The following is a 27,210-nucleotide window of genomic DNA, read 5'->3' on the forward strand; positions in this document are numbered from 1 at the left end:
TATAATACTGCTCCTATGTACAAGAATATAACTACTATAATACTGCCCCCTATGTACAAGAATATAACTACTATAATACTGCCCCTATGTACAAGAATATTACTACTATAATACTGCTCCTATTTACAAGAATATAACTACTATAATACTGTCCCTATGTACAAGAATATAACTACTGTAATACTGCCCCCTATGTACAAGAATATAACTACTATAATACTGCCCCCTATGTACAAGAATATAACTACTATAATACTCCCCCTATGTACAAGAATATAACTACTATAATACTGCCCCTATGTGCAAGAATATAACTGCTATAATATTGCTCCTATGTACAAGAATATAACTACTATAATACTGCCCCTATATACAAGAATATAACTACTATAATATTGCTCCTATGTACAATAATATAACTACTATAATACTGCCCCTATGTACAAGAATATTACTACTATAATACTGCTCCTATTTACAAGAATATAACTACTATAATACTGTCCCTATGTACAAGAATATAACTACTGTAATACTGCCCCCTATGTACAAGAATATAACTACTATAATACTGCCCCCTATGTACAAGAATATAACTACTATAATACTCCCCCTATGTACAAGAATATAACTACTATAATACTGCCCCTATGTGCAAGAATATAACTACTATAATATTGCTCCTATGTACAAGAATATAACTACTATAATACTGCCCCTATATACAAGAATATAACTACTATAATACTGCCCCCTATGTACAAGAATATAACTACTATAATATTGCTCCTATGTACAATAATATAACTACTATAATACTGCCCATATGTACAAGAATATAACTACTATAATACTGCCCCTATGTGCAAGAATATAACTACTATAATATTGCTCCTATGTACAAGAATATAACTACTATAATACTGCCCCTATATACAAGAATATAACTACTATAATATTGCTCCTATGTACAAGAATATAACTACTATAATATTGCTCCTATGTACAATAATATAACTACTATAATACTGCTTACTATAACAAGATACCTAGAATTGTATTGATCCAAGTACATTTTGGGGTTGCTGATAGAAGGGGGTGTACATGTAGCACTAAGGCTCTAGCCTGGGATAGTTCTCTTTGCCTCAGTTTCAGGCTGTCAGATATTGCTCCGCTTGGTAATACTAATCATTTTTCTCTCATTTTTGAGGGACAACTTCTTTAAGCTGGGACTAAATCTGTTGAGGGCTAATTCCCCCCTTTGTTCTGCATACAATGTTAGATCTGACCCTCACTACTATAGATGTAATCTACAATGTAGGTGCACAGATCGCTGCTTTATTTAAGAACTAAAATTGATACGAGTAAATAATAAATTTTCTTTTCTTTTTTTTTAATTGAAATAAATGAATAAACTAGACCTCGTCTCCCTCTCACCCTCTGACTAGTTGTGTCCTTGTCTTTCCCAGGTCTTCCTGAACAGTACTACAGCCTGACCTGGTTCCTGAGCCCCATCCTCGGTTTGATATTTACCCCTCTCATTGGTTCAGCCAGTGATCGCTGTACACTTCGATGGGGCCGCCGGCGGCCCTTCATCCTCGGCCTCTGTGTCGGGGTTCTGCTGGGTGTTGCACTTTTCCTCAATGGCTCTGTGATTGGTAAGAAACAAATTCTCAATGTTTGGCATATTATTGTTTATGATGTGTATACCGCTTTAAATGATAACGCTCTGATTATTTACAGTCACCACTAGAGGGATCATAAAAGATGGATTTATTATTTAATGGGAGTATGTAAATCTGTGAGATTCCCCTAGTGGTGGCTGCAGACAGAATCTTATCATGTATCTCTGTATACAGGGAGCTCCCCTAGTGGTGGCTGCAGACAGGATCTTATCATGTATCTCTGAATATAGGGAGCTCCCCTAGTGGTGGCTGCAGACAGAATCTTATCATGTATCTCTGTATATAGGGAGTTCCTCTAGTGGTGGCTGCAGACAGGATCTTATCATGTATCTCTGAATATAGGGAGTTCCTCTAGTGGTGGCTGCAGACAGGATCTTATCATGTATCTCTGAATATAGGGAGCTCCCCCTAGTGGTGGCTGCAGACAGAATCTTATCATGTATCTGTATACAGGCAGCTCCCCCTAGTGGTGGCTGCAGACAGAATCTTATCATGTATCTCTGAATATAGGGAGCTCCCCCTAGTGGTGGCTGCAGACAGAATCTTATCATGTATCTCTGAATATAGGGAGTTCCTCTAGTGGTGGCTGCAGACAGGATCTTATCATGTATCTCTGAATATAGGGAGCTCCCCTAGTGGTGGCTGCAGACAGAATCTTATCATGTATCTCTGAATATAGGGAGTTCCTCTAGTGGTGGCTGCAGACAGGATCTTATCATGTATCTCTGAATATAGGGAGCTCCCCCTAGTGGTGGCTGCAGACAGAATCTTATCATGTATCTGTATACAGGCAGCTCCCCCTAGTGGTGGCTGCAGACAGAATCTTATCATGTATCTCTGAATATAGGGAGCTCCCCCTAGTGGTGGCTGCAGACAGAATCTTATCATGTATCTCTGAATATAGGGAGCTCCCCTAGTGGTGGCTGCAGACAGAATCTTATCATGTATCTCTGAATATAGGGAGTTCCTCTAGTGGTGGCTGCAGACAGGATCTTATCATGTATCTCTGAATATAGGGAGCTCCCCCTAGTGGTGGCTGCAGACAGAATCTTATCATGTATCTGTATACAGGCAGCTCCCCCTAGTGGTGGCTGCAGACAGAATCTTATCATGTATCTCTGAATATAGGGAGCTCCCCCTAGTGGTGGCTGCAGACAGAATCTTATCATGTATCTCTGTATACAGGGAGCTCCCCTAGTGGTGGCTGCAGACAGAATCTTATCATGTATCTCTGTATATAGGGAGCTCCCCTAGTGGTGGCTGCAGACAGAATCTTATCATGTATCTCTGAATATAGGGAGTTCCTCTAGTGGTGGCTGCAGACAGGATCTTATCATGTATCTCTGAATATAGGGAGCTCCCCCTAGTGGTGGTTGCAGACAGGATCTTATCATGTATCTCTGAATATAGGGAGCTCCCCCTAGTGGTGGTTGCAGACAGGATCTTATCATGTATCTCTGAATATAGGGAGCTCCCCTAGTGGTGGCTGCAGACAGAATCTTATCATGTATCTCTGAATATAGGGAGTTCCTCTAGTGGTGGCTGCAGACAGGATCTTATCATGTATCTCTGAATATAGGGAGCTCCCCCTAGTGGTGGTTGCAGACAGGATCTTATCATGTATCTCTGAATATAGGGAGCTCCCCCTAGTGGTGGCTGCAGACAGAATCTTATCATGTATCTGTATACAGGCAGCTCCCCCTAGTGGTGGCTGCAAACAGAATCTTATCATGTATCTCTGAATACAGCGAGCTCCCCCTAGTGGTGGCTGCATACAGAATCTTATCATGTATCTCTGTATACAGGGAGCTCCCCCTAGTGGTGGTTGCAGACAGAATCTTATCATGTATCTCTGAATATGGGGAGCTCCCCCTAGTGGTGGCTGCAGACTGAATCTTATCATGTATCTCTATATGCAGGGAGCTCCCTCTAGTGGTGGCTGCAGACAGAATCTTATCATGTATCTCTGTATACAGGGAGCTCCCTCTAGTGGTGGTTGCAGACAGAATCTTATCATGTATCTCTGAATATGGGGAGCTCCCCCTAGTGGTGACTGCAGACAGAATCTTATCATGTATCTCTTTATACAGGGAGCTCCCCCTAGTGGTGGCTGCAGACAGAATCTTATCATGTACAGTACAGACCAAAAGTTTGGACACACCTTCTCATTTAAAGATTTTTCTGTATTTTCTTGACTATGAAAATTGTACATTCACACTGAAGGCATCAAAACTATGAATTACCACATGTGGAATTATATACTTAACAAAAAAGTGTGAAACAACTGAAAATATGTCTTATATTCTAGGGTCTTCAAAGTAGCCACCTATTGCTTTGATGACTGCTTTGCACACTCTTGGCATTCTCTTGATGAGCTTCTAGAGGTAGTCACCGGAAATGGTCTTCACTTCACAGGTGTGCCCTGTCAGGTTTATTAAGTGGGATTTCTTGCCTTATAAATGGGGTTGGGACCATCAGTTGTGTTGTGCAGAAGTCTGGTGGATACACAGCTGATAGTCCTACTGAATAGACTGTTAGCTGCTTTTTTCTTGCCATAATACAAATTCTAAGTAAAGAAAAACGAGTGGCCATCATTACTTTAAGAAATGAAGGTCAGTCAGTCCGAAAAATTGGGCAAACTTTGAAAGGCTGAGTTCACACGATGCGTTTTTAATACGTTTCCGCGGCGGTTTTGCAGCTGCGTAAAACGCCGCGGAAACGCATTAAAAACGCATGGTAGAAGAGCAGCAATGTTCCCCAATTGAAATCCGCATGTGCTGTGCCCATGATGCGGATTTTTCCGCAGCGTTTATGCTGCGCTCAAAAATCCGCAGCATGTCAATTAATTTTGCGTAAACGCAGCGTTTTCGCCGTCATTGACTTGCATTAGAACGCGCCAATTCCGCAAGACTGCATCTGTACTTGCGTTATTGGCGCGTTCTAATGTGCGGATAGTACCCGAGTGTGGAGGAGAGGAGAGTCTCATCCACACCCAGGTACCATTAAAAAAGCTGTAAAAAAAGTATAAAATAAAAAATAAATGTATTCTTACCTTCTGGCGGCCCGCGCTGCGCTCCTGCTTGGTTCCCGGCACTTTGCAGTGAGTTGAAGGACCTGCGCTGACGTCAGAGTCATGTGACTGGTCACGTGACGCTGACGTCGGCAGGTCTTTCAATTCAATGTTGCCGGCAAGGGAGAACGGAGTGTAAAGCAGGACACCGGGGGCCATCGGAGGGTAAAGTATACATTTATTTTTTATTTTTACCATTCTCTCGGGTCACACTATATAAATCCATGCCGGTTGCCGGTTGCATGGATTTATATAGTGTGACCGAGTTGTCAAGCACTTTTCCAAGTGATGCTAAAATCGCTTGTCAACCCGCATGCGGAAATGCATGTGAAGAACGCTTCACTTCCGCTTGTCCCTGGCAGGAAAAACGCATGTACAATCCGCATGTGTTTTTTCTGCCAGGGAGATGCAGAAATGATGCAGAAATTTTCTGCTTCATTTCTGCATCGTGTGCACATACCCAAAGTGTCTCCAAGTGCAGTTGCAAAAGCCATCAAGCGCTACAAAGAAACTGGTTCACATGAGGACCGCCCCAGGAAAGGAAGACCAAGAGTCACCTCTGCTTCTGAGGATAAGTTTATCCGAGTCACCAGCCTCAGAAATCGCAGGTTAACAGCAGCTCAGATTAGAGACCAGGTCAATGCCACACAGAGTTCTAGCAGCAGACACATCTCTACAACAACTGTTAAGAGGAGACTTTGTGCAGCAGGCCTTCATGGTAAAATAGCTGCTAGGAAACCACTGTTAAGGACAGGCAACAAGCAGAAGAGACTTGTTTGGGTAAAGAACACAAGGAGTGGACATTAGACCAGTGGAAATCTGTGCTTTGGTCTGATGAGTCCAAATTTGAGATCTTTGGTTCCAACCACCGTGTCTTTGTGCGACGCAGAAATGGTGAACGGATGGACTCTACATGCCTGGTTCCCACCGTGAAGCATGAAGGAGGAGGTGTGATGGTGTGGGGGGGCTTTGCTGGTGACACTGTTGGGGATTTATTCAAAATTGAAGGCATACTGAACCAGCATGGCTACCACAGCATCTTGCAGCGGCATGCTATTCCATCCGGTTTGTGTTTAGTTGGACCATCATTTATTTTTCAACTGGACAATGACCCCAAACACACCTCCAGGCTGTGTAAGGGCTATTTGACCAAGAAGGAGAGTGATGGGGTGCTACGCCAGATGACCTGGCCTCCACAGTCACCAGACCTGAACCCAATCGAGATGGTTTGGGGTGAGCTGGACCGCAGAGTGAAGGCAAAAGGGCCAACAAGTGCTAAGCATCTCTGGGAACTCCTTCAAGATTGTTGGAAGACCATTTCCGGTGACTACCTCTTGAAGCTCATCAAGAGAATGCCAAGAGTGTGCAAAGCAGTCACCAAAGCAAAAGGTGGCTACTTTGAAGAACCTAGAATATAAGACATATTTTCAGTTGTTTCACACTTTTTTGTTAAGTATATAATTCCACATGTGGTAATTCATAGTTTTGATGCCTTCAGTGTGAATGTAAAATTTTCATAGTCATGAAAATACAGAAAAATCTTTAAATGATAAGGTGTGTCCAAACTTTTGGTCTGTACTGTATCTCTGTATACAGGGAGCTCCCCCTAGTGGTGGCTGCAGACAGAATCTTATCATGCATCTCTATACAGGGAGCTCTCCCTAGTGGTGGCTGCAGACAGAATCTCATCATGCATCTCTGTATACAGGGAGCTCCCCCTAGTGGTGGCTGCAGACAGGATCTTATCATGTATTTCTGTATACAGGGAGCTCCCCCTAGTGGTGGCTGCAGACAGAATCTTATCATGTATCTCTGTATACAGGGAGCTCCCCCTAGTGATGACTGCAGGCAGAATCTTATCATGTATCTCTGTATACAGAGAGCTCCCCCTAGTGGTGGCTTCAGATTGGATCTTATCATGTATCTCTATATACAGGGAGATCCCCCTAGTGGTGGTCCCAGACAGGATCTTATCATGTATCTCTGTATACAGGGAGCTCCCCCTAGTGGTGGCTGCAAACAGAATCTCATCATGCATCTCTGTATACAGGGAGCTCCCCCTAGTGGTGGTGGCTGACAGGATCTTATCATGTATCTCTTTATACAGGGAGCTCCCCCTAGTGGTGGCTGCAGACAGAATTGTATCATGCATCTCTGTATACAGGGAGCTCCCTCTAGTGGTGGCTGCAGACAGAATTGTATCATGCATCTCTGTATACAGGGAGCTCCCCCTAGTGGTGGCTGCAGATTGGATCTTATCATGTATCTCTGTATACAGGGAGCTCCCCCTAGTGGTGGCTGCAGACAGGATCTTATCATGTATCTCTGTATACAGGGAGCTCCCCCTAGTGGTGGCTGCAGATTGGATCTTATCATGTATCTCTGTATACAGGGAGCTCCCCCTAGTGGTGGCTGCAGACAGGATCTTATCATGTATCTCTGTATACAGGGAGCTCCCCTTAGTGGTGGCTGCAGACAGAATCTTATGTATCTCTGTATACAGGGAGCTCCCCCTGGTGGTGACTGCATGCAGAATCTAATCATTGGGTCGTACCCGAGATGCAGTGCAGAATGCAGACTTGGCTTTGATGGTAGAGCATGTGTACATCTGTCCTACAGCTTTGGATGTGACTGGAGTATAAGACGTGATGTGTGTACACTCTCTAGGTGTCTGTGTTTGCTCTCGCAGAGTGTTGTGTGACTCAGTGGAGGGAATCGCTGCCAGCACTTGGCATGAGAAACCTCTAGGAACCTGTTCACAGGGGGATGTTTCCTGTTGTGAGCCGTTTTCCCTTTATTGCATATCTCACAATGCATCCTGTTTCCAGTATTATTTCATATATTATCTCCTTCCACGCTCTCTGTTCTTTTCTGAGCCCGCTGTGGGAAGAAGTGACTCCTTCCCAGCAAATAAATAACCACCAGCACAGAACACCCCCATTCCATGGGTCCCCATAGAGGACCACCACCTAGACAGGGGGACATTCTGAAAAATCTGGTAGTGCTGTTCAGCCTGGACCTCCTGGTTCATGAATAGAATACTAAAACTGCAGTGATGACTGACACAGGCAGTGAAGTGATGAGTTGGATACAATGCTGCTTTTAGGCACTCTCCTTTTTAGCTGGCTCTTAAACGGTGTTCAGACGCAGCCCCCTAGTTCCTACATAGAAGGCTGATGATTGTCAGAGTAGTGGATCTGTGGCTGATGATTGGCAGAGTACTGGATCTGTGGATGATGATTGGCAGAGTAGAGGATCTGTGGCTGATGATTGGCAGAGTAGTGGATCTGTGGCTGATGATTGGCAGAGTACTGGATCTGTGGCTGATGATTGGCAGAGTAGTGGATCTGTGGATGATGATTGGCAGAGTAGTTGATCTGTGGCTGATGATTGGCAGAGTACTGGATCTGTGGCCGATGATTGGCAGAGTAGTGGATATGTGGCCGATGATTGGCAGAGTACTGGATCTGTGGCCGATGATTGGCAGAGTACTGGATCTGTGGCTGATGATTGTCAGAGTACTGGATCTGTGGCTGATGATTGGCAGAGTACTGGATCTGTGGCTGATGATTGGCAGAGTACTGGATCTGTGGCTGATGATTGGCAGAGTACTGGATCTGTGGATGATGATTGGCAGAGTAGTGGATATGTGGCCGATGATTGGCAGAGTACTGGATCTGTGGCCGATGATTGGCAGAGTACTGGATCTGTGGCTGATGATTGTCAGAGTACTGGATCTGTGGCTGATGATTGTCAGAGTACTGGATCTGTGGCTGATGATTGTCAGAGTACTGGATCTGTGGCTGATGATTGGCAGAGTAGTGGATCTGTGGCTGATGATTGGCAGAGTACTGGATCTGTGGCTGATGATTGGCAGAGTAGTGGATCTGTGGCTGATGATTGGCAGAGTAGTGGATCTGTGGCTGATGATTGGCAGAGTAGTGGATCTGTGGCTGATTGGCAGAGTAGTGGATCTGTGGCTGATGATTGGCAGAGTAGTTGATCTGTGGCTGATGATTGGCAGAGTAGTGGATCTGTGGCTGATGATTGGCAGAGTAGTGGATCTGTGGATGATGATTGGCAGAGTAGTGGATCTGTGGCTGATGATTGTCAGAGTAGTGGATCTGTGGCTGATGATTGGCAGAGTACTGGATCTGTGGATGATGATTGGCAGAGTAGTGGATCTGTGGATGATGATTGGCAGAGTAGTGGATCTGTGGCTGATGATTGTCAGAGTAGTGGATCTGTGGCTGATGATTGGCAGAGTAGTGGATCTGTGGCCGATGATTGGCAGAGTAGTGGATCTGTGGCTGATGATTGGCAGAGTAGTGGATCTGTGGATGATGATTGGCAGAGTAGTTGATCTGTGGCTGATGATTGGCAGAGTACTGGATCTGTGGCCGATGATTGGCAGAGTAGTGGATCTGTGGCTGATGATTGGCAGAGTAGTGGATCTGTGGCCGATGATTGGCAGAGTACTGGATCTGTGGCTGATGATTGGCAGAGTAGTGGATCTGTGGCTGATGATTGGCAGAGTAGTGGATCTGTGGCTGATGATTGGCAGAGTAGTGGATCTGTGGCCGATGATTGGCAGAGTAGTGGATCTGTGGCTGATGATTGGCAGAGTAGTGGATCTGTGGCTGATGATTGGCAGAGTACTGGATCTGTGGCCGATGATTGGCAGAGTACTGGATCTGTGGCCGATGATTGGCAGAGTACTTGATCTGTGGCCGATGATTGGCAGAGTACTGGATCTGTGGCTGATGATTGGCAGAGTAGTGGATCTGTGGCTGATGATTGGCAGAGTAGTGGATCTGTGGCTGATGATTGGCAGAGTAGTGGATCTGTGGCTGATGATTGGCAGAGTAGTGGATCTGTGGCTGATGATTGGCAGAGTACTGGATCTGTGGCTGATGATTGGCAGAGTAGTGGATCTGTGGCTGATGATTGGCAGAGTACTGGATCTGTGGCTGATGATTGGCAGAGTAGTGGATCTGTGGCTGATGATTGGCAGAGTACTGGATCTGTGGCTGATGATTGGCAGAGTACTGGATCTGTGGCTGATGATTGGCAGAGTAGTAGATCTATGTCCACCTTGCAGATACTTGTTTCATTCATGGTCTCTGGAAAGCTGGGTGCTCCTGTGGGCACTGCAGTGCATTGGATAGTCCACCATCTGTTGCCACCTGTAGGATTGTTCATCCTGAGGCCCCTGGTTCATGTCTGTTGCATTGTGGGTATTCTGTGTAATGTATATAACCATATATCGTTGTCCCCAGGTCTTGCCATCGGAGATGTCCCGGAGAATCAGACTATTGGGATCGTCCTCACAGTTCTGGGCGTCGTGGTCTTAGACTTCTGCGCCGACGCCACAGAGGGGCCGATCCGCGCCTATCTACTGGACGTGGCGGACAATGAAGAGCAGGACATGGCGCTAAACATCCACGCCTTCTCCGCCGGTACGTGCACGACCTAATCACCTTTTTTGTTGACTCTTTGGTTCAATTGCTCATCGTTTTGAAGATTCTCTGCTTGCTGTCTGGAGACGAGTGTGTGCTAATACACAGCAAGCAATCAGAGAAAGCTGTGCTGCAGTGTAAAGCACTGGTGACGAACACAGGAATACACTGCTCAGACTCCGGTAGACGATGCTATGGTAATACACAGTAATCAATTTAATTAAGCAGTGCAGCAGCAGCACTGGTGAAGAACACTGCAATAAACTGCTCAGACTCCTTTAGGTGAGGTTATGAAAATGCACAGCAACGAATTGACATGCTGTACATCCATGTTACCACTGCAGCCAATCACTGGCTTTGCATGTTGCTTGCATTCACGGCAGTCCACCTTTTCTAGAGTCCGTATGATTGGTGATTAAATACATTGGTCTAAACATACGGCACCGACAGGGGGCATAGAGGCCGTGGGGTCAGCAGGCGCCATCCCGTCTGTGGGGATCACAGCAGTCCGTCCTTCCTGGGGTAATCCCTTTTAAAGGATTATTCCCAGCATTAAAAATTAACTACTGTTAGGACCCCCAAAGATTCAGAGAATGGGGCTTTAATATGCCCTGTAAGAATTTGGCGTCTTTCACTAATTAGGGATAACTTACTGATCGCCGAGGGTCCGACCACTGGGACCACCAGTGATTCGAAGAAGTCCCTGCAAACGCACCGTGAACGGAGGAGCTGTGCACAAACGCAGCCTCCGCTCAATTCATTGTCTATGGGACTGACGGAAATAGCCGAGCACCGAGTCCCAAAAATGATGACTGGAGCGGAGGCTGCACATGCGCCGTCCGATCCATCCAGCCCCGTTTTCATGATCGCCGGGGGTCCCTTATATGCTGTGGATAACTTGATTTTTTGAGAATAACCCCATAACTAATGGTTGACTTGTTTTCTCTTCCTCTCCGCAGGCCTCGGCGGGGCCATCGGTTACATGCTCGGCGGTCTGGACTGGACTCAGACTTTCCTCGGATCTATTTTCAAGTCTCAGCAGCAAGTCCTTTTCTTTTTCGCAGCCATCATTTTTAGCGTATCTGTCGGCCTTCACCTCTTCAGCATCGAAGAAGAGCAGTACAGCCCTCAGCAAGACCGGCTGGACGACGAGGCCGACACGCTGTCGAGCGTGAAGCTGAACAGCACCCTGGCGCCCATGTCCCGGCTGAACGTCATCAACGAGGACGAACCCTACTCCACGTTTCCGGACGAGGTCCAGTCCGAGAACGATCTCAATCTCGACTTCCTGGAGGTGGATATCGTAAGGAGCAAAAGCGACTCTGTCCTGCACATGCCCGACGCCACGCTGGATTACGAGTCCGAGTTCCTACATTATATCGAGCCCTCCATTTTCCAGGACTGTTCCTATCCCAACACGCCGCGCAGCACCAGCCAGGAACTCCTCAAATCCAAATTCAATCGCCTGTCCGCTTTCCTCAGGGAGAACGAAAGGGAAGAGGAGATGTTGCTCGATAATCACATTAACGAAGCTAAAGTTCCCAACGGCGGAGACGTCCTACAGAAGGAGAACATGAACGGACACGCCAGGATCGGCATGAAGCCGTCCTGCACCGCCAGCTCCATGCGCCGCCGCAGGCACATGTTCTATCGCCAGCCTTCTTACACCTTCTCCTATTACGGCAAAGTAGGTTCCCACCGATATCGTTTCAGGAGAGCCAACGCCATCCTGCTGATCAAGTCGTCCCGCAGCATGAATGACATCTACGACATGCAGAAGAGACAGCGGCAACGGCAAAGGCACCGGAACCAGAGCGGCACCACCAACTCCAGCGGCGATACCGAAAGCGAGGAAGGGGAGACGGAGACCACCGTCAGCCTGCTGTGGCTCTCCATGTTGAAGATGCCCAAGGAGTTGTTACGTCTTTGTTTGTGCCACCTACTGACCTGGTTCTCCATTATTGCGGAAGCGGTATTCTACACGGACTTCATGGGTCAGGTCATCTTCGAAGGTGATCCTAAGGTAAGTCATCTTAAGGCTGGCAGGGTGGGCTACTTTACTAGAAGAGTAGGTGGTCTTCTGTGAATAGTGGGAAGGTAAGGGGCTTCTGTAACTTCTGGGGATGTAGAAGACTGCTGTGACTACTGTAGGAAGTAGTACGGATACTGTGACTTTTGGGGAGGTGGGGGCTGCTGTCGCTACTGGAAAAGCTGCTGTGTCTAGTGAGGATCTAGAGGCTGCTGTGTCTAGTGAGGATCTAGAGGCTGCTGTGTCTAGTGAGGATCTAGAGGCTGCTGTGACTAGTGAGGATCTAGAGGCTGCTGTGACTAGTGAGGATGTGGAGGCTGCTGTGTCTAGTGAGGATCTAGAGGCTGCTGTGTCTAGTGAGGATCTAGAGGCTGCTGTGACTAGTGAGGATGTGGAGGCTGCTGTGTCTAGTGAGGATCTAGAGGCTGCTGTGTCTAGTGAGGATCTAGAGGCTGCTGTGACTAGTGAGGATGTGGAGGCTGCTGTGACTAGTGAGGATGTGGAGGCGGCTGTGACTACTGAGGATGTGGAGGCTGCTGTTACTAGTGAGGATGTGGAGGCTGCTGTGACTAGTGAGGATGTGGAGGCTGCTGTGACTACTGAGGATGTGGAGGCTGCTGTGACTAGTGAGGATGTGGAGGCTGCTGTGACTAGTGAGGATGTGGAGGCTGCTGTGACTAGTGAGGATGTGAAGGCTGCTGTGAATAGTGAGGATGTGGAGGCTGCTGTGACTAGTGAGGATGTGGAGGCTGCTGTGACTAGTGAGGATGTGGAGGCTGCTGTGACTAGTGAGGATGTGGAGGCTGCTGTGACTAGTGAGGATGTGGAGGCTGCTGTGACTAGTGAGGATGTGGAGGCTGCTGTGACTAGTGAGGATGTGGAGGCTGCTGTGACTAGTGAGGATGTGGAGGCTGCTGTGACTAGTGAGGATGTGGAGGCTGCTGTGACTAGTGAAGATGTGGAGGCTGCTGTGACTAGTGAGGATGTGGAGGCTGCTGTGATTAGTGAGGATGTGGAGGCTGCTGTGACTAGTGAGGATGTGGAGGCTGCTGTGACTAGTGAGGATGTGGAGGCTGCTGTGTCTAGTGAGGATCTAGAGGCTGCTGTGACTAGTGAGGATGTGGAGGCTGCTGTGACTAGTGAGGATGTGGAGGCGGCTGTGACTAGTGAGGATGTGGAGGCTGCTGTGACTAGTGAGGATGTGGAGGCTGCTGTGACTTCTGAGGATGTGGAGGCTGCTGTGACTAGTGAGGATGTGGAGGCTGCTGTGACTTCTGAGAATGTGGAGGCTGCTGTGACTAGTGAGGATGTGGAGGCTGCTGTGACTAGTGAGGATGTGGAGGCGGCTGTGACTAGTGAGGATGTGGAGGCTGCTGTGACTAGTGAGGATGTGGAGGCTGCTGTGACTTCTGAGAATGTGGAGGCTGCTGTGACTAGTGAGGATGTGGAGGCTGCTGTGACTAGTGAGAATGTGGAGGCTGCTGTGACTAGTGAGGATGTGGAGGCTGCTGTGTCTAGTGAGGATCTAGAGGCTGCTGTGACTAGTGAGGATGTGGAGGCTGCTGTGACTAGTGAGGATGTGGAGGCTGCTGTGACTAGTGAGGATGTGGAGGCTGCTGTGTCTAGTGAGGATCTAGAGGCTGCTGTGACTAGTGAGGATGTGGAGGCGGCTGTGACTAGTGAGGATGTGGAGGCGGCTGTGACTAGTGAGGATGTGGAGGCGGCTGTGACTAGTGAGGATGTGGAGGCTGCTGTGACTAGTGAGGATGTGAAGGCTGCTGTGACTAGTGAGGATGTGGAGGCTGCTGTGTCTAGTGAGGATGTGGAGGCTGCTGTGACTAGTGAGGATGTGGAGGCTGCTGTGACTAGTGAGGATGTGGAGGCTGCTGTGACTAGTGAGGATGTGGAGGCTGCTGTGATTAGTGAGGATGTGGAGGCTGCTGTGACTAGTGAGGATGTGGAGGCTGCTGTGACTAGTGAGGATGTGGAGGCTGCTGTGACTAGTGAGGATGTGAAGGCTGCTGTGACTAGTGAGGATGTGGATGCTGCTGTGTCTAGTGAGGATGTGGAGGCTGCTGTGTCTAGTGAGGATGTGGAGGCTGCTGTGACTAGTGAGGATGTGGAGGCTGCTGTGACTAGTGAGGATGTGGAGGCTGCTGTGACTAGTGAGGATGTGGAGGCTGCTGTGATTAGTGAGGATGTGGAGGCTGCTGTGACTAGTGAGGATGTGGAGGCTGCTGTGGCTAGTGAGGATGTGAAGGCTGCTGTGTCTAGTGAGGATCTAGAGGCTGCTGTGACTAGTGAGGATGTGGAGGCGGCTGTGACTAGTGAGGATGTGGAGGCGGCTGTGACTAGTGAGGATGTGGAGGCTGCTGTGACTAGTGAGGATTTGGAGGCTGCTGTGACTAGTGAGGATGTGGAGGTGGCTGTGACTAGTGGGGATGTGGAAGTTGCTGTGATTAGTGAGGATGTGAAGGCTGCTGTGTCTAGTGAGGATCTAGAGGCTGCTGTGACTAGTGAGGATGTGGAGGCTGCTGTGACTAGTGAGGATGTGGAGGCTGCTGTGACTAGTGAGGATCTAGAGGCTGCTGTGACTAGTGAGGATGTGGAGGCTGCTGTGACTAGTGAGGATGTGGAGGCTGCTGTGACTAGTGAGGATCTAGAGGCTGCTGTGTCTAGTGAGGATGTGGAGGCTGCTGTGACTAGTGAGGATGTGGAGGCTGCTGTGATTAGTGAGGATGTGGAGGCTGCTGTGACTAGTGAGGATGTGGAGGCTGCTGTGACTAGTGAGGATGTGGAGGCTGCTGTGTCTAGTGAGGATCCAGAGGCTGCTGTGACTAGTGAGGATGTGGAGGCTGCTGTGACTAGTGAGGATGTGGAGGCTGCTGTGACTAGTGAGGATCTAGAGGCTGCTGTGACTAGTGAGAATGTGGAGGCTGCTCTGTCTAGTGAGGATGAGGAGGCTGCTGTGACTAGTGAGGATGTGGAGGCGGCTGTGACTAGTGAGGATGTGGAGGCTGCTGTGACTAGTGAGGATGTGGAGGCTGCTGTGACTAGTGAGGATGTGGAGGCTGCTGTGACTAGTGAGGATGTGGAGGCTGCTGTGACTAGTGAGGATGTGGAGGCTGCTGTGATTAGTGAGGATGTGGAGGCTGCTGTGACTAGTGAGGATGTGGAGGCTGCTGTGACTAGTGAGGATGTGGAGGCTGCTGTGACTAGTGAGGATGTGGAGGCTGCTGTGACTAGTGAGGATGTGAAGGCTGCTTTGACTAGTGAGGATCTAGAGGCTGCTGTGACTAGTGAGGATGTGGAGGCTGCTGTGATTAGTGAGGATGTGGAGGCTGCTGTGACTAGTGAGGATCTAGAGGCTGCTGTGTCTAGTGAGGATGTGGAGGCTGCTGTGACTAGTGAGGATGTGGAGGCTGCTGTGACTAGTGAGGATGTGGAGGCTGCTGTGACTAGTGAGGATCTAGAGGCTGCTGTGACTAGTGAGGATGTAGAGGCTGCTGTGACTAGTGAGGATGTGGAGGCTGCTGTGATTAGTGAGGATGTGGAGGCTGCTGTGACTAGTGAGGATCTAGAGGCTGCTGTGACTAGTGAGGATGTGGAGGCTGCTGTGACTAGTGAGGATCTAGAGGCTGCTGTGACTAGTGAGGATGTGGAGGCTGCTGTGACTAGTGAGGATGTGGAGGTTGCTGTGATTAGTGAGAATGTGAAGGCTGCTGTGTCTAGTGAGGATCTAGAGGCTGCTGTGACTAGTGAGGATGTGGAGGCTGCTGTGACTAGTGAGGATGTGGAGGCTGCTGTGACTAGTGAGGATCTAGAGGCTGCTGTGACTAGTGAGGATGTGGAGGCTGCTGTGACTAGTGAGGATGTGGAGGCGGCTGTGACTAGTGAGGATGTGGAGGCGGCTGTGACTAGTGAGGATGTGGAGGCTGCTGTGACTAGTGAGGATGTGGAGGCTGCTGTGACTAGTGAGGATGTGGAGGCTGCTGTGACTAGTGAGGATGTGGAGGCTGCTATGACTAGTGAGGATGTGGAGGCTGCTGTGACTAGTGAGGATGTGGAGGCTGCTGTGACTAGTGAGGATGTGGAGGCTGCTGTGACTAGTGAGGATGTGGAGGCTGCTGTGACTAGTGACGATGTGGAGGCTGCTGTGACTAGTGACGATGTGGAGGCTGCTGTGACTAGTGAGGATGTGGAGGCTGCTGTGACTAGTGAGGATGTGGAGGCTGCTGTGACTAGTGACGATGTGGAGGCTGCTGTGACTAGTGACGATGTGGAGGCTGCTGTGACTAGTGATGATGTGGAGGCTGCTGTGACTAGTGAGGATGTGGAGGCTGCTGTGACTAGTGAGGATGTGAAGGCTGCTGTGACTAGTGAGGATGTGAAGGCTGCTGTGACTAGTGAGGATGTGGAGGCTGCTGTGACTAGTGAGGATGTGGAGGCTGCTGTGACTAGTGAGGATGTGGAGGCTGCTGTGACTAGTGAGGATGTGGAGGCTGCTGTGACTAGTGAGGATGTGGAGGCTGCTGTGACTAGTGAGGATGTGGAGGCGGCTGTGACTAGTGAGGATGTGAAGGCGGCTGTGACTAGTGAGGATGTGGAGGCGGCTGTGACTAGTGAGGATGTGGAGGCGGCTGTGACTAGTGAGGATGTGGAGGCTGCTGTGACTAGTGAGGATGTGAAGGCTGCTGTGACTAGTGAGGATGTGGAGGCGGCTGTGACTAGTGAGGATGTGGAGGCTGCTTTGACTAGTGAGGATGTGAAGGCTGCTTTGACTAGTGAGGATCTAGAGGCTGCTGTGACTAGTGAGGATGTGGAGGCTGCTGTGATTAGTGAGGATGTGGAGGCTGCTGTGACTAGTGAGGATCTAGAGGCTGCTGTGTCTAGTGAGGATCTAGAGGCTGCTGTGACTAGTGAGGATGTGGAGGCTGCTGTGACTAGTGAGGATGTGGAGGCTGCTGTGACTAGTGAGGATCTAGAGGCTGCTGTGTCTAGTGAGGATGTGGAGGCTGCTGTGACTAGTGAGGATGTGGAGGCTGCTGTGATTAGTGAGGATGTGGAGGCTGCTGTGACTAGTGAGGATGTGGAGGCTGCTGTGACTAGTGAGGATCTAGAGGCTGCTGTGACTAGTGAGGATGTGGAGGCTGCTGTGACTAGTGAGGATGTGGAGGCTGCTGTGATTAGTGAGAATGTGAAGGCTGCTGTGTCTAGTGAGGATGTGGAGGCTGCTGTGACTAGTGAGGATGTGGAGGCTGCTGTGACTAGTGAGGATGTGGAGGCTGCTGTGTCTAGTGAGGATCTAGAGGCTGCTGTGACTAGTGAGGATGTGGAGGCTGCTGTGACTAGTGAGGATGTGGAGGCTGCTGTGACTAGTGAGGATCTAGAGGCTGCTGTGACTAGTGAGGATGTGGAGGCTGCTGTGACTAGTGAGGATGTGGAGGCGGCTGTGACTAGTGAGGATGTGGAGGCTGCTGTGACTAGTGAGGATGTGGAGGCTGCTGTGACTAGTGAGGATGTGAAGGCTGCTGTGACTAGTGAGGATATGGAGGCTGCTGTGACTAGTGAGGATGTGGAGGCTGCTGTGACTAGTGAGGATGTGGAGGCTGCTGTGACTAGTGAGGATGTGGAGGCGGCTGTGACTAGTGAGGATGTGGAGGCGGCTGTGACTAGTGAGGATGTGGAGGCTGCTGTGACTAGTGAGGATGTGGAGGCTGCTGTGACTAGTGAGGATGTGGAGGCTGCTGTGACTAGTGAGGATGTGGAGGCTGCTGTGACTAGTGAGGATGTGAAGGCTGCTGTGACTAGTGAGGATGTGGAGGCGGCTGTGACTAGTGAGGATGTGGAGGCTGCTGTGACTAGTGAGGATGTGGAGGCTGCTGTGACTAGTGAGGATGTGGAGGTGGCTGTGACTAGTGAGGATGTGGAGGCTGCTGTGACTAGTGAGGATCTAGAGGCTGCTGTGACTAGTGAGGATGTGGAGGCTGCTGTGACTAGTGAGGATGTGGAGGCGGCTGTGACTAGTGAGGATGTGGAGGCTGCTGTGACTAGTGAGGATGTGAAGGCTGCTGTGACTAGTGAGGATGTGGAGGCGGCTGTGACTAGTGATGATGTGGAGGCTGCTGTGACTAGTGAGGATGTGGAGGCTGCTGTGACTAGTGAGGATGTGGAGGCTGCTGTGACTAGTGAGGATGTGGAGGCTGCTGTGACTAGTGAGGATGTGGAGGTGGCTGTGACTAGTGAGGATGTGGAGGCTGCTGTGACTAGTGAGGATCTGGAGGCTGCTGTGACTAGTGAGGATGTGGAGGCTGCTGTGACTAGTGAGGATGTGGAGGCGGCTGTGACTAGTGAGGATGTGGAGGCTGCTGTGACTAGTGAGGATGTGAAGGCTGCTGTGACTAGTGAGGATGTGGAGGCGGCTGTGACTAGTGATGATGTGGAGGCTGCTGTGACTAGTGAGGATGTGGAGGCTGCTGTGACTAGTGAGGATGTGGAGGTGGCTGTGACTAGTGAGGATGTGGAGGTGGCTGTGACTAGTGAGGATGTGGAGGCTGCTGTGACTAGTGAGGATGTGGAGGCTGCTGTGACTAGTGAGGATGTGGAGGCTGCTGTGTCTAGTGAGGATCTAGAGGCTGCTGTGACTAGTGAGGATGTGGAGGCTGCTGTGACTAGTGAGGATGTGGAGGCTGCTGTGACTAGTGAGGATCTAGAGGCTGCTGTGACTAGTGAGGATGTGGAGGCTGCTGTGACTAGTGAGGATGTGGAGGCGGCTGTGACTAGTGAGGATGTGGAGGCTGCTGTGACTAGTGAGGATGTGGAGGCTGCTGTGACTAGTGAGGATGTGAAGGCTGCTGTGACTAGTGAGGATATGGAGGCTGCTGTGACTAGTGAGGATGTGGAGGCTGCTGTGACTAGTGAGGATGTGGAGGCTGCTGTGACTAGTGAGGATGTGGAGGCGGCTGTGACTAGTGAGGATGTGGAGGCGGCTGTGACTAGTGAGGATGTGGAGGCTGCTGTGACTAGTGAGGATGTGGAGGCTGCTGTGACTAGTGAGGATGTGGAGGCTGCTGTGACTAGTGAGGATGTGGAGGCTGCTGTGACTAGTGAGGATGTGGAGGCTGCTGTGACTAGTGAGGATGTGAAGGCTGCTGTGACTAGTGAGGATGTGGAGGCGGCTGTGACTAGTGAGGATGTGGAGGCTGCTGTGACTAGTGAGGATGTGGAGGCTGCTGTGACTAGTGAGGATGTGGAGGTGGCTGTGACTAGTGAGGATGTGGAGGCTGCTGTGACTAGTGAGGATCTAGAGGCTGCTGTGACTAGTGAGGATGTGGAGGCTGCTGTGACTAGTGAGGATGTGGAGGCGGCTGTGACTAGTGAGGATGTGGAGGCTGCTGTGACTAGTGAGGATGTGAAGGCTGCTGTGACTAGTGAGGATGTGGAGGCGGCTGTGACTAGTGATGATGTGGAGGCTGCTGTGACTAGTGAGGATGTGGAGGCTGCTGTGACTAGTGAGGATGTGGAGGCTGCTGTGACTAGTGAGGATGTGGAGGCTGCTGTGACTAGTGAGGATGTGGAGGTGGCTGTGACTAGTGAGGATGTGGAGGCTGCTGTGACTAGTGAGGATCTGGAGGCTGCTGTGACTAGTGAGGATGTGGAGGCTGCTGTGACTAGTGAGGATGTGGAGGCGGCTGTGACTAGTGAGGATGTGGAGGCTGCTGTGACTAGTGAGGATGTGAAGGCTGCTGTGACTAGTGAGGATGTGGAGGCGGCTGTGACTAGTGATGATGTGGAGGCTGCTGTGACTAGTGAGGATGTGGAGGCTGCTGTGACTAGTGAGGATGTGGAGGTGGCTGTGACTAGTGAGGATGTGGAGGCTGCTGTTACTAGTGAGGATCTAGAGGCTGCTGTGACTAGTGAGGATGTGGAGGCTGCTGTGACTAGTGAGGATGTGGAGGCTGCTGTGACTAGTGAGGATGTGGAGGCTGCTGTGACTAGTGAGGATGTGGAGGCTGCTGTGATTAGTGAGGATGTGGAGGCTGCTGTGACTAGTGAGGATGTGGAGGCTGCTGTGACTAGTGAGGATGTGGAGGCTGCTGTGACTAGTGAGGATGTGGAGGCTGCTGTGACTAGTGAGGATGTGGAGGCTGCTGTGACTAGTGAGGATGTGGAGGCTGCTGTGACTAGTGAGGATGTGAAAGCTGCTGTGACTAGTGAGGATGTGGCGGTGGCTGTGACTAGTGAGGATGTGGCGGCGGCTGTGACTAGTGAGGATGTGGAGGCTGCTGTGACTAGTGAGGATGTGGAGGCTGCTGTGATTAGTGAGGATGTGGAGGCGGCTGTGACTAGTGAGGATGTGGAGGCTGCTGTGACTAGTGAGGATGTGGAGGCTGCTGTGACTAGTGAGGATGTGGAGGCTGCTGTGACTAGTGAGGATGTGGAGGCTGCTGTGACTAGTGAGGATGTGGAGGCTGCTGTGACTAGTGAGGATGTGGAGGCTGCTGTGACTAGTGAGGATGTGGAGGCTGCTGTGACTAGTGAGGATGTGGAGGCTGCTGTGTCTAGAGAGGATGTGGAGGCTGCTGTGACTAGTGAGGATGTGGAGGCTGCTGTGACTAGTGAGGATGTGGAGGCGGCTGTGACTAGTGAGGATGTGGAGGCGGCTGTGACTAGTGAGGATGTGGAGGCTGCTGTGACTAGTGAGGATGTGGAGGCTGCTGTGACTAGTGAGGATGTGGAGGCTGCTGTGACTAGTGAGGATGTGGAGGCTGCTGTGACTAGTGAGGATGTGGAGGCTGCTGTGACTAGTGAGGATGTGGAGGCTGCTGTGAGTAGTGAGGATGTGGAGGCTGCTGTGACTAGTGAGGATGTGGAGGCTGCTGTGACTAGTGAGGATGTGGAGGCTGCTGTGACTAGTGAGGATGTGGAGGCTGCTGTGACTAGTGAGGATGTGGAGGCGGCTGTGACTAGTGAGGATGTGAAGGCTGCTGTGACTAGTGAGGATGTGGAGGCTGCTGTGACTAGTGAGGATGTGGAGGCTGCTGTGACTATTGAGGATGTGGAGGCGGCTGTGACTATTGAGGATGTGGAGGCGGCTGTGACTAGTGATGATGTGGAGGCGGCTGTGACTAGTGAGGATGTGAAGGCTGCTGTGACTAGTGAGGTTGTGGAGGCTGCAGTGACTAGTGAGGATGTGGAGGCTGCTGTGACTAGTGAGGATGTGGAGGCTGCTGTGACTAGTGACGATGTGGAGGCTGCTGTGACTAGTGACGATGTGGAGGCTGCTGTGACTAGTGAGGATCTGGAGGCTGCTGTGACTAGTGAGGATGTGGAGGCGGCTGTGACTGAGGATGTGGAGGCGGCTGTGACTAGTGAGGATGTGGAGGCTGCTGTGACTAGTGAGGATGTGGAGGCGGCTGTGACTAGTGAGGATGTGGAGGCTGCTGTGACTAGTGAGGATGTGGAGGCTGCTGTGACTAGTGAGGATGTGGAGGCTGCTGTGATTAGTGAGGATGTGGAGGCTGCTGTGACTAGTGAGGATGTGGAGGCTGCTGTGACTAGTGAGGATGTGGAGGCTGCTGTGACTAGTGAGGATGTGGAGGCTGCTGTGACTAGTGAGGATGTGGAGGCTGCTGTGACTAGTGAGGATGTGGAGGCAGCTGTGACTAGTGAGGATGTGGAGGCTGCTGTGACTAGTGAGGATGTGGAGGCTGCTGTGACTAGTGAGGATGTGGAGGCGGCTGTGACTAGTGAGGATGTGGAGGCGGCTGTGACTAGTGAGGATGTGGAGGCTGCTGTGACTAGTGAGGATCTGGAGGCTGCTGTGACTAGTTAGGATGTGGAGGCTGCTGTGACTAGTGAGGATGTGGAGGCTGCTGTGACTAGTGAGGATGTGGAGGCGGCTGTGACTAGTGAGGATGTGGAGGCGGCTGTGACTAGTGAGGATGTGGAGGCTGCTGTGACTAGTGAGGATGTGGAGGCTGCTGTGACTAGTGAGGATGTGGAGGCTGCTGTGACTAGTGAGGATGTGGAGGCTGCTGTGACTAGTGAGGATGTGGAGGCTGCTGTGACTAGTGAGGATGTGGAGGCTGCTGTGACTTCTGAGGATGTGGAGGCTGCTGTGACTTCTGAGGATGTGGAGGCTGCTGTGACTAGTGAGGATGTGGAGGCTGCTGTGACTAGTGAGAATGTGGAGGCTGCTCTGTCTAGTGAGGATGTGGAGGCTGCTGTGATTAGTGAGGATGTGGAGGCTGCTGTGACTAGTGAGGATGTGGAGGCGGCTGTGACTAGTGAGGATGTGGAGGCGGCTGTGACTAGTGAGGATGTGGAGGCGGCTGTGACTAGTGAGGATGTGAAGGCTGCTGTGACTAGTGAGGATGTGGAGGCTGCTGTGACTAGTGAGGATGTGGAGCCTGCTGTGACTAGTGAGGATGTGGAGGCTGCTGTGACTAGTGAGGATGTGGAGGCTGCTGTGACTAGTGAGGATGTGGAGGCTGCTGTGTCTAGTGAGGATGTGGAGGCTGCTGTGACTAGTGAGAATGTGGAGGCTGCTGTGACTAGTGAGGATGTGGAGGCAGCTGTGACTAGTGAGGATGTGGAGGCTGCTGTGATTAGTGAGGATGTGGAGGCTGCTGTGACTAGTGAGGATGTGGAGGCTGCTGTGACTAGTGAGGATGTGGAGGCTGCTGTGACTAGTGAGGATGTGGAGGCGGCTGTGACTAGTGAGGATCTGGAGGCTGCTGTGACTAGTGAGGATCTGGAGGCTGCTGTGACTAGTGAGGATCTGGAGGCTGCTGTGACTAGTGAGGATGTGGAGGCTGCTGTGACTAGTGAGGATGTGGAGGCGGCTGTGACTAGTGAGGATGTGGAGGCTGCTGTGACTAGTGAGGATGTGGAGGCGGCTGTGACTAGTGAGGATCTGGAGGCTGCTGTGACTAGTGAGGATCTGGAGGCTGCTGTGACTAGTGAGGATCTGGAGGCTGCTGTGACTAGTGAGGATGTGGAGGCTGCTGTGACTAGTGAGGATGTGGAGGCGGCTGTGACTAGTGAGGATGTGGAGGCGGCTGTGACTAGTGAGGATGTGGAGGCTGCTGTGACTAGTGAGGATGTGGAGGCTGCTGTGACTAGTGAGGATGTGGAGGCTGCTGTGACTAGTGAGGATGTGGAGGCGGCTGTGACTAGTGAGGATGTGGAGGCGGCTGTGACTAGTGAGGATGTGGAGGCTGCTGTGACTAGTGAGGATGTGGAGGCTGCTGTGACTAATGAGGATGTGGAGGCTGCTGTGACTAGTGAGGATCTGGAGGCTGCTGTGTCTAGTGAGGATCTGGAGGCTGCTGTGACTAGTGAGGATCTAGAGGCTGCTGTGACTAGTGAGGATGTGAAGGCTGCTGTGACTAGTGAGGATGTGGAGGCGGCTGTGACTAGTGAGGATGTGGAGGCGGCTGTGACTAGTGAGGATGTGGAGGCTGCTGTGACTAGTGAGGATGTGGAGGCTGCTGTGACTAATGAGGATGTGGAGGCTGCTGTGACTAGTGAGGATGTGGAGGCTGCTGTGACTAGTGAGGATGTGGAGGCTGCTGTGACTAGTGAGGATGTGGAGGCTGCTGTGACTAGTGAGGATGTGGAGGCTGCTGTGACTAGTGAGGATGTGGAGGCTGCTGTGACTAGTGAGGATGTGGAGGCTGCTGTGACTAGTGAGGATGTGGAGGCTGCTGTGACTAGTGAGGATGTGGAGGCTGCTGTGACTAGTGAGGATGTGGAGGCTGCTGTGACTAGTGAGGATGTGGAGGCTGCTGTGACTAGTGAGGATGTGTGACTATAGGAGTCAGTAGTGGGCAGGTGTAGTAATTATAAGAGACCTGCTGTGACTGCTGGGGTAATAAGAGACCTGCTGTGACTGCTGGGGTAATAAGAGACCTGCTGTGACTACTGTGGGTAGTAAGAGACCTGCTGTGACTACTGTGGGTAGTAAGAGACCTGCTGTGACTACTGTGGGTAGTAAGAGACCTGCTGTGACTACTGTGGGTAGTAAGAGACCTGCTGTGACTACTGTGGGTAGTAAGAGACCTGCTGTGACTGCTGGTCGTAGTAGGAGACCTGCTGTGACTACTGGTCGTAGTAGGAGACATGCTGTGACTACTGGTCTTAGTAGGAGACCTGCTGTGACTACAGGGGGTAGTAAGTGACCTGCTGTAACTACTGGTCGTAGTAGGAGACCTGCTGTGACTACTGGGGGTAGTAAGAGACCTTCTATATCTGCAGGGGGTAGTAAAAGTCCTGCTATAACTACAGGGGGTAGTAAGTGATTTTCTGTGACTACTGGGGGTAGTAAGAGACCTGCTGTGACTACTGGGGGTAGGAAGAGACCTGCTGTGACTGTTGGGAGTAGTAAGAGAACTGCAGTGACTACTGGGAGTAGTAAGAGGCCTGCTATGACTATTGGGGGCAGTAAGAGGCCTGCTATGACTACTGGGCACCACTGCAGCTGCGTTCATCCTTTGCCCCCGCTGCTAGTTTAGGAGTCCTGTAACCTCTTACTCTCTTTTAGGGCCTCTCTAATTCTACAGAACTCCATCAGTACAACGCCGGGGTGCAGATGGGCTGCTGGGGTCTGGTCATCTACGCTGCTACCGCCGCCGTCTGCTCAGGTGAGGCTTTCCCCGGCTCTGGTATACGGGGTCTTCTCTCTGTACCAGTATGTACACACTGTGTAGGGATACACCGTGGGGAGATACGTGAGCGGCCCCTGACTGCGGGTCAGACGGAGGGAGCAGTAATTAAGTGCTGTATGATGCTGGAGCGGGATAAGCTGCAGCAGATGTTGCTGCTTTCGTCCTCTCCTCTTTGGCAGATGAATAGGGTTTATGAGGAGCTGCGGCGGCCGTGAGCCGGTGACTGTACGTGGACGTCCACGTGTTACCGGAAACAGAGCAGGAAGTATGACCCTCATCATCACCAATGTGTCACTGATTTATAACATTCTCTATAAAATGTCCCCTCCAAGCCTCCGTATCTGCACACAGAGGACGCACGTTCTTGTTCTCTACCCTTTTTGTCCTAAAGATGCATGATTTTCTCTGCATTCCTCTCATGCTTCTTACTATAAGGGAGCCAAAAAACAAGTCTGTGCAGCAAAAAGAGGCAGTATATTGTACAGCAGACCGAACTTCTAGTGGCTCCTCCAGAGCCTGAAGTTACATGACCTCACATAATGGTCATCCATATAGGAAGACTGGTAGCTGCTAGTCAACCTAAATGACCTCCGCCACGGTCGTGGGTGGGGGGCTGGCCATTGTGTCATCAGTCCACTTCATATAAAATAGTCATTGGCTGCGGTTACATGTACAAGTCAGGCTGTTACCCATCCTAACTCACTGCATACTAGTAAAGACCACTGCAACAAAGTATGGTTTCAGGGGGCACAAACAAAGGAGGAACCTGTGCACAGACCCCCTTTCACAAGGAAACCTGGCGACAAAATAATTGAGATACCTTCCTTTATGAATTTTGGAAATTATGGAGTTTATTGTTACTACTAGAGCAATGACATGTTAAAGATAACATCCCTGGTGGCCCAGAGCAGTGGAAGGGTTAATGGTAACATTCCTGATGGTCCAGAGCAGTGGAAGGGTTAATGGTAACATTCCTGGTGGTCCAGAGCAGTGGAAGGGTTAATGGTAACATTCCTGGTGGTCCAGAGCAGTTAAAGATTACTTTCCTGGTGGTATAGGGCATTGGTTGGGCTAATAGGTACATTCCTGGTGGTCTAGAGCAGTTAAAATACCTTTAACTGCTCTAGACCACCAGGAATGTACCTATTAGCCCAACCAATGCCCTATACCAACAGGAAAGTAATCTTTAACCTTTAACTGCTCTAGACCACCAGGAATGTGCCTATTAGCCCAACCAATGCCCTATACCAACAGGAAAGTAATCTTTAACTGCTCCAGACCACCAGGAATGTTAATATGCCTGGTGGTATAGAGCAGTTAAAGGTAAAATCCCTGTTGTAAAACGTACTTTCCTGGTGGTCTAGGGCAGTAAAGTGGTTGATGGTACATTCCTGGTGGTCTAGGGCAGTAAAGTGGTTGACGATACATTCCTGGTGGTCTAGGGCAGTAAATTGGTTGGTGGTACATTCCTGGTGGTCTAGGGCAGTAAAATGATTGATGGTACATTCCTGGTGGTCTAGGGCAGTAAAGTGGTTGATGGTACATTCCTGGTGGTCTAGGGCAGTAAAGTAGTTGATGGTACATTCCTGGTGGTCTAGGGCAGTAAAGTAGTTGATGGTACATTCCTGGTGGTCTAGGGCAGTAAAGTGGTTGATGGTACATTCCTGGTGGTCTAGGGCAGTAAAGTGGTTGACGGTACATTCCTGGTGGTCTAGGGCAGTAAAGTGGTTAATGGTACATTCCTAGTGGTCTAGGGCAGTAAAGTGGTTGATGGTACATTCCTGGTGGTCTAGGGCAGTAAAGTGGTTGATGGTACATTCTTGGTGGTCTAGGGCAGTAAAGTGGTTGACGGTACATTCCTGGTGGTCTAGGGCAGTAAAATGGTTGATGGTACATTCCTGGTGGTCTAGGGCAGTAAAGTGGTTGATGGTACATTCCTGGTGGTCTAGGGCAGTAAAGTGGTTGATGGTACATTCCTGGTGGTCTAGGGCAGTAAAGTGGTTGATGGTACATTCCTGGTGGTCTAGGGCAGTAAAGTGGTTGATGGTACATTCCTGGTGGTCTAGGGCAGTAAAGTGGTTGATGGTACATTCCTAGTGGTCTAGGGCAGTAAAGTGGTTGATGGTATATTCCTGGTGGTCTAGGGCAGTAAAGTGGTTGATGGTACATTCCTGGTGGTCTAGGGCAGTAAAGTGGTTGACGGTACATTCCTGGTGGTCTAGGGCAGTAAAATGGTTGATGGTACATTCCTGGTGGTCTAGGGCAGTAAAGTGGTTGATGGTACATTCCTGGTGGT

At 50.3% G+C, this 27,210-nt stretch overlaps 1 protein-coding gene across 1 annotated transcript in view; it reads left to right on the forward strand.

Annotated features, from left to right (window-relative positions):
* The window catches only part of SLC45A4 (solute carrier family 45 member 4), a 108,516-nt gene that overhangs the window by 75,914 nt on the left and 5,392 nt on the right, over positions 1 to 27,210 (forward strand). The window contains exons 3-6 of the mRNA XM_073679938.1: positions 1,470 to 1,658; positions 10,035 to 10,214; positions 11,174 to 12,237; positions 24,791 to 24,890. Of these exons, the coding sequence (XP_073536039.1) occupies positions 1,470 to 1,658; positions 10,035 to 10,214; positions 11,174 to 12,237; positions 24,791 to 24,890 (1,533 nt within the window). The remainder of the gene's footprint in view (positions 1 to 1,469; positions 1,659 to 10,034; positions 10,215 to 11,173; positions 12,238 to 24,790; positions 24,891 to 27,210) is intronic.

Source organism: Phyllobates terribilis, unplaced genomic scaffold (genome assembly GCF_046119375.1).
Source record: "Phyllobates terribilis strain yellow unplaced genomic scaffold, ASM4611937v1 Scaffold_4__5_contigs__length_816908805, whole genome shotgun sequence".
Lineage (NCBI taxonomy): Eukaryota > Metazoa > Chordata > Amphibia > Anura > Dendrobatidae > Phyllobates > Phyllobates terribilis.